The 14,021-nt window shown below is 41.8% G+C and overlaps 1 protein-coding gene across 16 annotated transcripts in view; it reads left to right on the top strand.

The window, feature by feature from the left end:
• RYR2 (ryanodine receptor 2) overlaps positions 1-14,021 on the top strand; it is a 646,139-nt gene that overhangs the window by 173,206 nt on the left and 458,912 nt on the right. For 14 of the 16 annotated variants that reach the window (XM_067535799.1, XM_067535792.1, XM_067535786.1 and 11 more), the window contains exon 3: positions 5,783-5,887. In XM_067535799.1, the coding sequence (XP_067391900.1) occupies positions 5,783-5,887 (105 nt within the window). Of the gene's footprint in view, positions 1-4,969; positions 5,017-5,782; positions 5,888-14,021 lie in introns of those variants that run through there. The other 2 variants (XM_067535795.1, XM_067535794.1) reach the window with 1 other exon arrangement.

Here is a 14,021-nt window from a genome sequence, read left to right as displayed (position 1 = left end):
TGGTGAGGGAAAGTGAGTGAGAGAGCCTCCTCTGTTTTTCTTTGGTTTAGCTTGGGAGTCTGAATGATTGTCATACTCTGAGGATCTGAGGCCTGATCCAGTAGCCATCGCTATTAATTTCAAAGAGAGCTGGTGTCATGTTGGCTGGCTTGAGTGGGGGGGCATTTAGTATATTGTGTGACATCAGTATGTCCGAATCATGATGATTCGTGTGAGATATATCATGTCTGGTGCTGTTAGAAGGGATATATCGTGCTGAGTAAGATAATACTTATGTTCATGTATTATATGTAAAATGGAAGTTATGGATGTATTTGATATTTCTGTACGTCAATTTGGGCTGGCTGGGACACACCCCAGACAGAGAGGCCGCAAGACAATAGCCTGCTTAATGGCTCATTAAGACACTCAGAGGCAAGGGGCCCAGGAAGAAACCCCAGGCATACCTGAAGAGTTACCAGGATTGTCCCATGTGACCTATGTGAAGAGTCTCTGGACTCCATTTTAGTTCTTGTGACTTTCCCCAGGCCGCATGGCCCAGGACAGAGGGTATATAAGATCAAACCACAGAATCCATTTTGTCTATGTTCCTGTCCAGCTGCAGACACACACCTGGATCTATTCATCTTGCAACTGAACCGAAGGACTTAGACCCATCCAGATACTGGATGTGTACCAGAGGGAACTATAAAAGCCTGCAACTCCACATTTCTTCCAGAAACCTGTTGTATATGGACTTTTAATTATTTGTATGTATCTGATTTGCTCTAATCCTTTAACATTTCTCTTATGGTTTATTTCTTCCTTTTTACAATAAATCTTTAGTTTTAGTTACTAAAGGATTGGCTGCCAGCGTGGTATTTTAGGTAGATCCAAACTTATATTGAACTGGTACTGTGGCTGACCCCTTGGGGTCAGAGGGAACCTTTTTAGTAAAGAGCATAGAGTTTAAATAACTGGTCTCTACTGGACCTAGTGCTGATTTGGGAGCCTGGAGCTGAACTGCAATAAAGGGGGCTGCGTGTATTTGTGTACTGGCTTCTGTGGGGATTCAAAAGTGCAGTTTGTGGCTGATTGAGAAGTCTGGCTTCAGTGCTGGGAGAATCTACTCTCCTTTTACAGCCTGCCCTGACCTTGGCATTATCAGTTGGCTACCCTGGGCATGGACGGCTTACAGCTGGGTCAAGCACAAAGGGCTCAATCTTGCTCCCACTGAAGTTAGTAATAAAGATAGAACTGTTCTGGAGGGGTAGCCATGTTAATCTGTATACAGCAAAAACAACGAGAGTCCTGTAGCACCTTAAAGACTAACAAATTTTGGTGGGCATAAGCTTTCGTGGGCTGCAACCCATGTGGGATGCCTCTGATGAAGTGGGTTGCAGCCCATGAAAGCTTATGCCAGCAGAAATGTGTTAGTTTTTAAGGTGCTACAGGACTCTTGTTGTTTTTGCTGCATACAGACTAACACGGCTACCCCTCTAACATATTCTAAACAGCCATAGGAGTATATGCAGTTTGAGCTTCAGGAAAGTTTGAACCAATCAACCCCCCAGCTTTCTTATTAGGTTTGTAATCCTATGATAACAAATGCTATATATATATATATATATATATATATATATATATATATATTTAATTAGTTCTTTTTATAATATGAAATATAGCATAACACGAAAGATCCAGAAATAGAGAGGAACCATCAAGAGAGCTTGACTTAACTGTTACAATGCGTCTGTTATCCTTAACATTAAAGAACACACAACGCTATTTAATCTGAAGTCCAACATGAAATTATAACATTGTTTTCTTATATAAAGAAATGGGAAAGGAAGGCACTTATCTTGTGATGAGTTCTGTGGCAGGGGTCTGTGTAGGTGGGTCAATGAGCCATGTCTATGGGGACAAAGGGGAAGTCAAGTGCTGGGAAGGTGTTATGGTGGGTTGGAATGTTACTGGCAACTCAATTTTATGAAACGACATTAGAATGGAAAACTTCGCAAGTGTTCAGAAAGTGGACCTCTCAGGAATGCATAACATCTTTTACATTTGAGCCCTCAATCTCTGTGCCGCAGTTCCCCCTCTGTGTCATGAAGAGTAATCAAATGTGTATTAGTTACAAAACAGACTAGGATTGCTCTAAACTTTGGGATAAGTATCATTTAATGATTTCTTATGAGTATTGTGTATTCTACATATACTGACATTTTCTTCATAGAGTGAATGATACTTAAGGAAAATGAGTTTGCAGACTTCTATAATTTTTTTAGTTGAGGGTTTATTTAAAAAAAATTCCTTGAATTTTCAGAGGACACAATCCTGTAACAGCAAAAAGTACATGGTGTAAAATAGATTTACAATTCTGTAAAAATATTCCTGAAACTAAATTATACAACTAATATATGAAGACAGGAGCAAGAACAAAGGAAAAGAAAAAGGTGCTGGATACAAGAAGGAAAGGTGTAGGAGTATGAGTAAAAATACATTTATTAACATAAGAAAAGTTCCCACATGCAATCAAATTCTTCTTTCTTAGCTTGTAATTTAGGCATTACTATTTCATACAAAGCTGTTTCAGTTAATTTTGTGACCCATTTTTATGCTAGCCTGTCAACCTGATTTTTCAATGTCTTAAATTTTTGCATCATAAAGACTTTATATTATCTATATTAAAAATGTTTAGATAAGCTTAGTAGCTTAGTAGTCCTTTATGTGCCAAGAAAGGCTTTCTTAGCCTTGTCTGAGACTGTTTCCTCCCTGACCTGGACAGTGGCACAGGTACAGGTTCAGGCTACTAGAAGTGCCCTAAGAAATGAAGGGTGTGATCCACAAAGCAATTTGGATACCCTACTCTGGAATTTAGATGTCTAACTTCCTATGTTCAGCACCATTGCAATCCACAAAACTCCCACATGGCAGCCACCTGACCTTGTAGGTGCCTAAACTCACTTGGTGCTTAATTTTCCACTGTAAAAGTTCCTTAGGCACCTATGTTTTAGGCCCTGGGGTATGTGCATTGCCGCCTCACTCTAGGTGTCTGGAGGCCTATCTCCCACCTAAGCCCCAGTGCAATTCACAAACCAGAGGAAGACGGGCATGTGGCTGCCTAAATTGCATGTGGGGCCCATTCTGGTTGGCAGCCTCTGAGCACACCTGCCAGACTGGGTCCCATTCAAAATTCAGCTGGAGGTGGAGCTTGTGATGGTGCCTGCCTTGTAACTTTTAGCCCAGTGGCTAGAGCACTCACTTGGGATGTATGAAACCCAGGTTCAGTTCCCTCTCTCTCTGCCAGAGGGGGAGAAAGGATTTGAACATTGAGGTCTCCTACTTCTCAGGAGAGTGCTATCACCATGGAGCTATGGGGGTATTCCATGTGGGGTTCCCTCAGTCTCTCCTGCAGCTGTTCCCCTGTGGATAAATGATGAGAGTGACTAGAGCAGGGGATTGGACCTGGGCTCTCCTACTTTGGTGCGCTAGTCACTATACTGCAGAGTCATTCTCACACGTTTCCTCTGTCAGTCTCTGGCCAAATGGGTATTTAAGTATTTATACACAGTGGAACAGTCATTAGGCCAGAGAGAGAGATGCCTAGCAATGCCTAAACCTTATGTGGAAGCCACCTCAACTGCTGCTCCCAGGGAAAATCTGAGATTAACAATTAAATCACCTGGTCCATGAAAGTGAGTGGGTGGAATAAAAAGAAAGCAGCTGGGTTACTTCTTGAACCTGATAGAATTAAGGGAAGGTGAGCCTTATTATCTAATCAGGAGTTTATAAAAATGACTGGTGCCTTCTCAGAGTAGGGGATAAAATACATCCAGAATAAAATGGGGCTGGGACATAAACATGCTCACTTTTTAAAAAGTGTTGCATATATCTAGTCACATAATTACAAATATATGTAGTCTGTTGACCTTCTGTTTGTATTAACCATTTGTTGGCAATCCAAAGATTGAGGTTATCAGAATTATGTGGGCCACTGCCACTGTAGTTTAGTTGAACAGCAGCAATACAGATGTGACATATTCAGAGAGGGTATTTTCTCCCTGTGACAAAGACTCCTTATTTGTGAAAGTTCACAGGGCGGCCCAGGGCTTTACACATAGGCCCTTCTTCTGCAATTTATGGGATCAGGATCATGGACACAAACCAGAAATGATAGGTATTCGATTACTTTTATTCTGGCCAGTTCATATGTAGCTTCATAATATATATATTTTTGCAATGGGATATCACCTACATGTTTATAAGTTTCTAGTTAAGTCAGAATCTCACCGTCATTGTCTTGAACTTCTTATACCAACCCCAATGTATATTTGCAAATGTTTCTGAATGGTATATAAAATGGAAATAGAGAAGGTATATTGATCTGTCTTTTAAATGCATATTTGCAATATTTTTAAAGCTTTTTAGAGCATTGAAGAGTACCCTGCATCTATCATATTTACCCAAACAGTATCCGTGTGGAGAACACAAGCCCAAAACTCAGTGTTTTTTCTCTTTCCTGTTCTCTAAAATTGTTAATTAAACAACTAGAGTGGGTCCAAAAATAGGAAATTTTCCCATGAATGTTTTGTGAAAAAAGGTGTTCCTGCTTTTCATTTGAGTTTCCCAAGCTCTATTATTAATTATCTATTTATTAATAAATGATATTAATGATTGATATAGCAGTGTCTAGAGATCCCAGTCAGCACTGGAGCCCCATCATGCTAGGTGCTGTACAAACAAAAAGTGAAAACTGAGTCCCTGTGCTGAGGATATTACAGTATAATGAAGACAGTTGGAAGTTCCTCATAGTAATTGTTGTAGAAGTGGGTCTGAAAGGAGGGATTTGAAAGAAAATAGAAGAATGGCTTTATAAGCTAGTTTGGGGTGAGAGCCTAGCACAATGGAGTCCTGTTCCATGGCTAGAGCTCCTGGGTGCTATGGTAATGCTAATAAATATGTTCCATACATACAGGGTGGCCTGGAAGAAAGTGCAGTACTGCTTTCGAGAAAAGCAAACCTGAATGGAGTGAGGTAGGGATTTCAGCGAGGCCAGAGAGAAAGAGGTGGCAGTAGTCAAGACAGTGGATAAGGCACCTAATTTGTGTGTAGAGTATTTTTATGAGCAAATATGGGTTTTTTTAAAACCAGCGTTACCATAAGCAATAAATAAAGTAGCAACTCTTTTTGATGATGTGAAAAGCAATAACACTCTGAAACCTGAAAAACTGCAATTTAAGGATTGCTATTGATCTGTTTTATCTATCCAGCTAGTGATATTAAAGACTGCATCATAGTGCAGGCACACTAGGGAGGAAAGGTGAGGTGTGTGGTGTGATAGTCACCATCTTGGCTGATATTGAGTATTGAACCAAGAACCTCCAAAGTTAAAAGCATGAGTTTCCACAGTGTGAGCCTGTAACAAACCCATATCCTCTGTGGATCAGGCACTGGAGTGGATGCGTAACAGATGCTGATGGATGGGTTACACTGGCAACCTTGGCTTTGTCGCTTCCTGGCTCTTGAGTTTTTAACTTTGCATCCTTAATGTTATTGCAGTGTAGCTCTGTGTGGAATTCTGTACAATATCTGAAACCTTTAAGTTAAAATAGATCTGTGTATACACACCTGTTATAGAAATTGTGTAATAATCACTGTTTCCTCTGTTCATGCTTTCCAAGTAGATTGTTTGTTTGGATTCAATGAGACATTAATTAAAACTTTGGGAAGCAACTTATAGCCGTCTTTGGCTGATGGCAGCCACCTCAGTAATGTAATCTTGTATTCTTTCTTGAATTAGAATGTTCCACCGGATCTCTCCATTTGTACTTTTGTGCTGGAACAATCCTTGTCAGTGCGAGCTCTTCAGGAAATGCTGGCTAACACTGAGGAGAAAGCAGAAGGGGTAAGTAATCCAATCTAGACTCTTTGATCAATTAAGGATATATAACATTTTTTCCAAAGTACTAACATGATGACTTCCTCTTGTGGAGTTTTTGTCTCATTCCACGCTACAGGAAAGGCCTGATTCTGAGGAATGCTGAGAGGCTCGTGGGTGTCCAGCACCTCTTAAGATTTTAAGATGAGGCCATAAATTAGTGAGCTCACTGTAGGACTTGAGAAATTATGTTTAAAGGTGGCTGGCTAAGGGAATATGGGATCTTACTATCACTATAACAAAATAATCACTGTTGTGACATATAATTAAATCAATCCTTAAGGAGAGATAAGGCTTCTGTCCAAATGCAGGACTGTGTTACTGTAGGGCATCCTAGTGGCATATAAATAACATCACTTTATCAAATCAAAATATTAGGCAATATTAAATTGCAGAATCAAGCATGTTTAGTTCTTCAGAAATAATGACACTATTCTGTGTGACTTGAGGGGAAAAAATGTCCACTAGTTCGGATTTAAAATTGAAGATGTCATTAATCAGAGGTGTTAGATGAATATGGAAATTAGGCATCCTTGCATTCAAGAGTGATGAAGGAAATAGAGTAGCAACTTGGAGTAGTAAATAACTATCTACAAATAAACCGTAGTAGTGTGATTCATTTTGTGCATATGGTGTAGTTCATTTAGTTTACCGTCATGTAGCTAGGGATTCCACACATCCTTTGCATATTTAATTTGAATGTGCACCCTGGACCATATCCTGAAAACTGCTTGTAACTGAGGAAGAGTGAAAAGGAGGAGTCTTCTGGGAAGAGGGATCCAGGGTCAGAGAGGACCTGAGGAGGGATTCACTATATCAGCCTGGTTGGAGTGAGTGCCATGAGGGGTATCTTTAAGAAATTGAGGTTAAGAAATGCCAAGCAGCAGTGCCTCAGTGTTGGGAAGGAACTACTGAGCCCAGTGAGGGGCTGAAAGACTGTTGAGTCTGGGAAAGAGGAGTTTGATCTGAGGTGACAATGATCTGCTTTAATAAACCAGAACCTAAGGAAAGGAATGTACTTGAATGAGATGAAAATCTATGTGCCGTTACTGTTACTGGATTATGTAAGGCTTTGCTGTGGTGACACATGCCATATTGCAATTTGTCATGGAATATAGTTAGCATTCTTAGGGTCCTCACTTCTAATACTGGTAAGAAAAACATCAGCAATACAAAATCTTCCAAAAAAAGGGCCTGATTCTGAATGCCTTACACATGAAAAAGTCCATGGATTTTAGCTGCAGATTTGAGTGCGCAAAGTATTCCAGAGCATGTGTAAGGTGTGTCCAGCTATTGTAAGCCGTCCCCCATATAGGGTTGCCACCCATTTGGGTTTTGATTCAGTCAGAAGTACTGACAAGACACAAAAAGTCCAGTTACTGCAGGGCAGAGGGAGGTGCCGGGTCATTAACCCACAGCAGCCCCTGCTCAGCCGAGGCACCTCCTACCTTCAGGCAGGCACCTTGTCAGGGTGAAGCAGCTCCTGTCCCAGCCCCGGAGAAGAGGGAGCCCAGCTGGGAGGGGAGAGAGGTAGAGATGATACAGCGAGTGACAGAGGATGGGGGAGAGGGTAGAGCGATGGGAGTGGGGCCTTGGGGGGAAGAAGCGGAGCAGGGGTGGAACACCCATGGCAAACCGTACCCTCATCCTTATTGAGAATTGTGTACCTTAGGCAGAGATCTGTGTGTGGGATTTACACGAAGTAAGGCTAAAATCATGTCTTGCTGTCCAGAAACAAAGCAGAGGAATCGGCTTCTAAAACAACAAGGTACATGTTGAGCTTGCTTACAGCCCAGATACCTCTTTGAAGCACTCAGTTATGAAGGACAATAGGGACAATTCTTTAGGGCCAAATTCTGGATGTTATTGGCTACTCAGCTGCTCTGCTCAAGCAGTGGTGTCCTGAGGCTCTATGACAGTGCAAGTAAGTAAGTCAGAGTTTCTCCAGAGGGGCTGGGAGTAGCATGAACCCCAACATCCTCTTCTACTACTTTAATAAAGAGAAGGTTGCTGCCCCTAATTCCAGCAGGGGAGACAAGGTAGCAGTGCCCATGAGAGTTGAGTAGTGATGCTGGCATCCCATGGATGACTAGGGATGGATTTGGCTTATCAAGCTCTCTTTCAGTCTCTAGATACTTGAGTGCTGTGTGACCGGTAGTTTTTAAGAAGCTTAATTTCTGGTGTTAGTAACTGTTTGTAGATTCTGCAAGTTTCAACTTTTAGTTACTGATATACTTGCTTTAAGCTTTACAAGAAGAGAAAAATTTGTATTTACATATGAAATGATGTCTTCCAGGAGTGCTGCCAGAATTTAATTGTAACATCTCAGTTCCCTTATATTTGGAAAAGGGAAGTGTTGTCAATTCCAGAGAGAATTTGTTCTAAACTGGATCCAAAATATCCCTTGAGTTCTGTGTGAAATGTAGAAAGTCCTATAGAAGGAAGGCTTTTTAGTCTTCTGTTACTTTTCATTCCAACACATTAGGCTAGACTGTATTAAGGGAATTATGGGTTTTTTTTAAAAGCTGTCCTCTTGTGTATCTCTTGAATATAATGCAAAACCTCGCCTTATAAGAGGCATATCAACAATGCAGTGGTTTTATGTAATATGAAAAAAATCCTGAGGGACTAGCAAAAAATCAGTAAACTCATTTTTCCCTGTGATTAAAATCTCCAGAGGTTAACCCACTACATCTACTAACTTTCCATACATAATTGGCATGTATTAGTGTATAAGATTTCTTATGAAATTGATTTTTTTTTAAATAAATATCCCTACATAGGAATTTCCATACTAGATAAGACTCCTGGTCCATTTAATCCAGTATCCTGAATTCACCATCTTGAATTCACCAGATGTCAGTATCCGATGCAAAGAACCCCATCATGGACAATGCATGTTGTAATAAGTCTAACACCTGTGTAATGTAGATGCCACCACCCCCATTTTACATATGGGGAAACTGAAACCCCATTGATTTATATTAGAACCATTAATACATAAATGGTTAAAATTAATGTTCTGATGAAAAGTTAAGTAGCAAAATTTGCAAATGACATTGTTTGTCATGCCTAGAAAGAATTGAAGAAGGACCTAATTAGCCTAAACTGTTGAGTAACACTGTGACAGATGAAATCCAATGTAGATCAGGTTGACAAGGTTGATTAGAGACATGGAAAAAATTCCACACAGAGGATTATATAGGGTAAAGATGACATTAAGAAGAGGATATGTGATTATTATAGTAGGGGCAGGTACCACCGTCTGTTGTTAAGGTTATCAACACCCTGTTTGCAGTTGCTTACAACTTTGCTAAACTTTAACCACTTGGCTGAAATTTTCCTTGTGGGGTATCTGCCTCAGGCTGAATTGTTTTTGAAAATTTCAGCCAAAACCCTTCAGTCATTTCTGAGGACAAGGCTAAAGAAAAATGTTTTGTCCACATTAAAAAGTTCTGGTGGGCTTTTATTTGAAAAGCTCTAGCACCCCCATGCATTGGAATAGGGACTTGAAACTTGGTGGGTGTGGCCTTTCCAGTGCCTGGGGTTGAGCAGGACTTTTCCTGCAACTGTATCTGTGGACTGATGAGGACCAGGTCAGGTCCAGAGCTGGGCCACAGAACTGAGAGCAGGGAAATTGTGTCTCCTATGCTCCCAGTGATCCCTATGCTGGGCCCAGACAACATGGAGGAGGAAGCTGCCTGATTCAAATGCAAGGAGGACAAAAGGTGGACTTGTGGGAGATGTGAATGGAGCACATTGGGACAAGAAGCCTGCAGAGTGAAGGGGAGAGCAGGAACTGGCACTGGAGGCTGGTAGGACTGTAGGGAGAGGAAACTGGGACTGGTAATTGGGGTGGAGGGGAGACTGAGACTGCTTGGCAAGAAAACTGGGTGCCAGGTGGGAGACTGGGACTGACTTGCCAAGAAGAGAACAAGTGGAGCAGGGGGAGGAAGGTTAGGAAGGAGGAGAGAGTGAGAGATTTGATGAGAAGCCTGGAGGTAGAGGAAGAACTGAGATTGACTGGACAAGAGAATGGGACAAGGAGCTGGGTGGGGCAGGCACAAACTGGGTGAGGAGCCCTGGGAGGGAGATTGGGACTGGAGAATGTGGGCAGGGGTATTGACTGGAGACCAGGGTCAGGGGGAGAGACAGACAGATTGGATAAAAAGCTGGGGGAAACAGGGATTAGCTGGGTAAGGAGACTGGAGACAAGGAAGATTGGGGGGTGAACTAAAATGACTGAGTAAAATGACTAGTAGGGAAATGGGCACTGGGAAGGGGAAGCTGGAAGGGTAAGGCAAGGACTCTTTTGCAAGGAGATTGGCATCAGGATGAGAGAACTGAGGCATGGCAGCTGGGACTGGCTAGGTGAGATGAATGGGAGTGAGCCAAGGAGCCAGTCATCAGCCCAAGACAGAACTGGGACAGGGACATATTGGAGGGGATGGGGCAGAATGGGGTCACACTTAGGTGGAAGGAGCAAGAGCCTGTGTCCATGAGAAAGTGCTCCTTTCCAGAGCTTGGATTTGCCTGACTGGAGACTTGTCGAGGTGCTGAGCTCACAGCTGCTACTGAAGTCAGTGGGAGCTGTACTTTAAACATATAAAGCACTATACAATGCTGAGTACTCTGAAAAATCAGGATCTAGGTGTGTCAAATTGGGCACCCAAAATTAATAGAAACTTTTGATTTGAATCTCTTTGGCCTGAATCCACAAAGGGATTTAGATGCTGTGATGCTGAACATTGCAACACCTAAAAAGGCACCTAAAAAGTCACTGGAACAACACTGCGATCCACAAAGCTTGAGTCCAGCACTTAGGCTCCCTGTACAATGACTGGGGAGAGATGGGCGCCTTAGAAGGTGATCCACAAAAGCCAGCATTAGTAGGCAGGGACCTGCCTAAGCCTGCCAATGGTAGATGCTGATCAGAGGGGTGTGTCCTAAATCCTGCCCTTCTCATGGAGACAGGCACCTAAGTGGGGGATGCAAGGACATGCCTCTGCTTGAAATTTCTGTTTGAAATCCATTAACCGGGAACTCCTCTCCAGGAGGAGGATGGCTTAGGCACCTAAGCTGTTTTTTGTGAGAACTGGTTAGATGCCTCTCTCAGATGATACACAAAATGGCTGGAGGAAGAGTAGAAAGTGGTAGTGATCATTTTACCCACCTTATAACTTTTAGCCCAGTGGTTTGTGCACTCATCTGGGATGTGGAAGACCCATGTTCCAATCCCCCCTCTGTCTGAGGGGGAGAAATTATTTTAACAGGGGTTTCCCAACTCTCAGAAAAGTGTTTTGAACAACTGATCTATGGGATATTTTGATGTGGGTTTCTCCTCAGTCTCTCCTGTTAAAGCTGATCCACTTTAGCAAAATAATGAAAGAGTGACTGGAGCAGGAGGCTGGACCTGGGTCTCCCACTGCCCCACATGAGTGCACTAAGCACCAGGCTATAGAGTCATTTTCTCTGACTCTCTCTGGCTCAATGACTCTTTAGACCCCCAATTACCTGTGTGGAGTTGGGCCTTTGGGCCTCAGTTCACCATGTGTACAACTGGGGGACTAAAAGCCTCTTGTCTTACAGAAGTGTAGTTTAAAAATAAATGTATTAATATTTTGAATCACTCGGCTGTTATAGTAATGAGCATCATAGAAAACCCCAAGAGGAAATTAATGTCTTCAGAGCAGGGGGTTGAATAGTTGCAGTAAATGAGACACAGAGCTACACGTTAAACAGTGAGGAGAAAAGAAAACATTGAGTAGCTTGCTCACTAAGTGAGCACTATCCATCTTGTGCACAGAATGTGGAAGGGTCCTGTGGAAAAAATAGTATGTGCTCATGTAATTAAAGAAGTATCATAATGCATGCTTACAAATGAGTCAAATTAAAGGTGTAGAGGCAACTTTAATTCTGGCATTTCCTAACTTTTTACTGTTTGACTTTACAACCTCAATGTTCTTTTAATGTGTTTTTTGTGTGTAATAGGAATTTTGCATATAAATACATTAAAAGAACATTAAGAATATGCCATGATAGGAAGCAAACAGAGGTTATAAGGGATCTAATGCAGGTTGATACCATTGAAGAAAAGCTGAGAGGGGCTGGGCTACATTGGTATGAGCATGTGCAGCAGAAAGAAGGTGACCAGATGTCCCAATTTTATAGAGACAGTCCTGATATTTGGGGCCTTTTCTTATATATGTGCCTATTACCTCCCACCCCCGTCCCTATTTTTCACACTTGCTATCTGGTCACCCTAAGCAGAGATCAGAGAGTTCTATTGGTAGGATGACTCTTGCAATGATTGTGGATGGAGATGACCAAGGGGGAGAGCAAAGGACTTGTAATTGAATTAGTATAGCTTACCCCCAATTGGTTTTGGCCCACCAGAGGCTGCCACACTGGCTATATAAGAATTCGGTGAGTGCCAGCCAGCATCTTCTCAACGCAACAGCTGCCTGGGACCTCATTCGTTAGGTGCTCTGTGGTGTTTCAGTTGCACCTGAGTCTTCTGTGTGTATAGCTGTGTGTGGGACAAAGGGTCTGATATGGTGAACGGAAGGGATGAGAATCTGGGAAGGAATGAAGTCCATCCCTGCACAGATTGTAGGGTCTGACGGAGTGTCTGAAAGACCTGCAGGGTTTCCAGGCAGTTGTCACTGAGCAACTCTGAAGTGTTATTAAAAGCCTAAAGATGGAAGACAAGTTGCAATCGCACACATAGACTTGTAATATAAACAGCAGATGTGCGGCTTCCAGTTGCAACATGAAATTTGAAGCCATGCTAGCTTCACCTTTGATTAAATCTAAAATATCTTAAAGGAAACATGTTACCCCACACTTAACAACTGTTTATTTGTGGTCAGATAATGTCCTTTGATGTGTGGCTATTCTTTAAGAGTGAATTTTTTATTTGTTTGTTTGGGTAATCCTAGAGAGCTATCCACTTTTTTTCATTTGACCCAATAATAAGAATAAACACAAAAACTTGCAAGACAGGAGTGGATGTTTTATTATTTAGGGGCTTTATTATTATACCGTTGACACTTGCCCTATTCAAAATCTAAGGATAGATAAGAAGTAGGGCAGGCTGAAGGATGATATTTTTAATCTTCACAACCAGAATGGCTTTCTAACTCCTTTTTAATTTAACTGCTTAAATATGTTTGGAGAGAGAGAAAGAGAGAGATAGAGTTGCCAATTTTGATTGGTCGTATTCCTGGAGGGTTCATCACAGACAGTCTTTAATTCCTGGAGGATTGGCAAATCTGTGTGTGCGTGCGTGCGTGCGTGCGCGCGTTTGTGTGTGTGTTTGTATGTTTTGGAGGGGGATTCAGGTAAAGAAGAAGGGTTTTAAAATGATTCTGATAAGAAAAGCACAAAACAACCATCTTCAAATCATTGCATGGTAGGATTTGGTGGATATTTTAGGATCCTGCAAAATAGGCTAATTGGTAAGACTTTTTTTTCTCAGTGATGTTGTTGATACAGAATCTTCTTTGATGTTACTACAAACAGTGAGTACAGTTAAAATGTTTTTATTCTTTAAAAACTAGTTTTCCATGTGTATAACATATATAGCCCTCTCCCTGAGGGCTTAAGCCTCCTTCCTTCTCTCTCCTTGAAGCTTGCTATCACCAATATTAGCTTCTCCCCGCTCCTCTCATGGGTTGTGTCCTGGGTTATTTTCTGACTCCTGATGCCTCCACCTAAACTGACTCCTCACTGTGCCATGCACAGAATCTTGTCTCTGGAGAAAATCCATACAACTAGCTGGCAAGGAATGTAAAGCCCACTACACAAGGGATAATAAAATACATAAACGAAAACCCTAGCAAAGGAATGATACATCCAAAATAACAGCATAACAAAGGGGGACTTTATTGGGAGCAGGAAAATAGAATTTGGAGAAGGAAAGGATTAGGGTTAACAAGTAGTAAACATTAATAAATGAACCAATCCCCCGCCTTCTAACACTCAGTTCATCTCAACCCGCAGTACCCTCCCTAGCACCTTCACAGGCAGATTCGTATTCTGAGTTTGCGTCCTGGGACAGAGTGTTGCAGTGTTATGATGTTGGCCAACTTAAATAAAA

Source organism: Emydura macquarii, unplaced genomic scaffold (genome assembly GCF_026122565.2).
Source record: "Emydura macquarii macquarii isolate MOO-44397 ecotype Brisbane River unplaced genomic scaffold, CSIRO-AGI_Emac_v2 contig_3517, whole genome shotgun sequence".
NCBI lineage: Eukaryota > Metazoa > Chordata > Testudines > Chelidae > Emydura > Emydura macquarii.
Note: the sequence above shows the minus strand (reverse complement) of the source record. Positions and strands in the feature narration are given on the sequence as shown.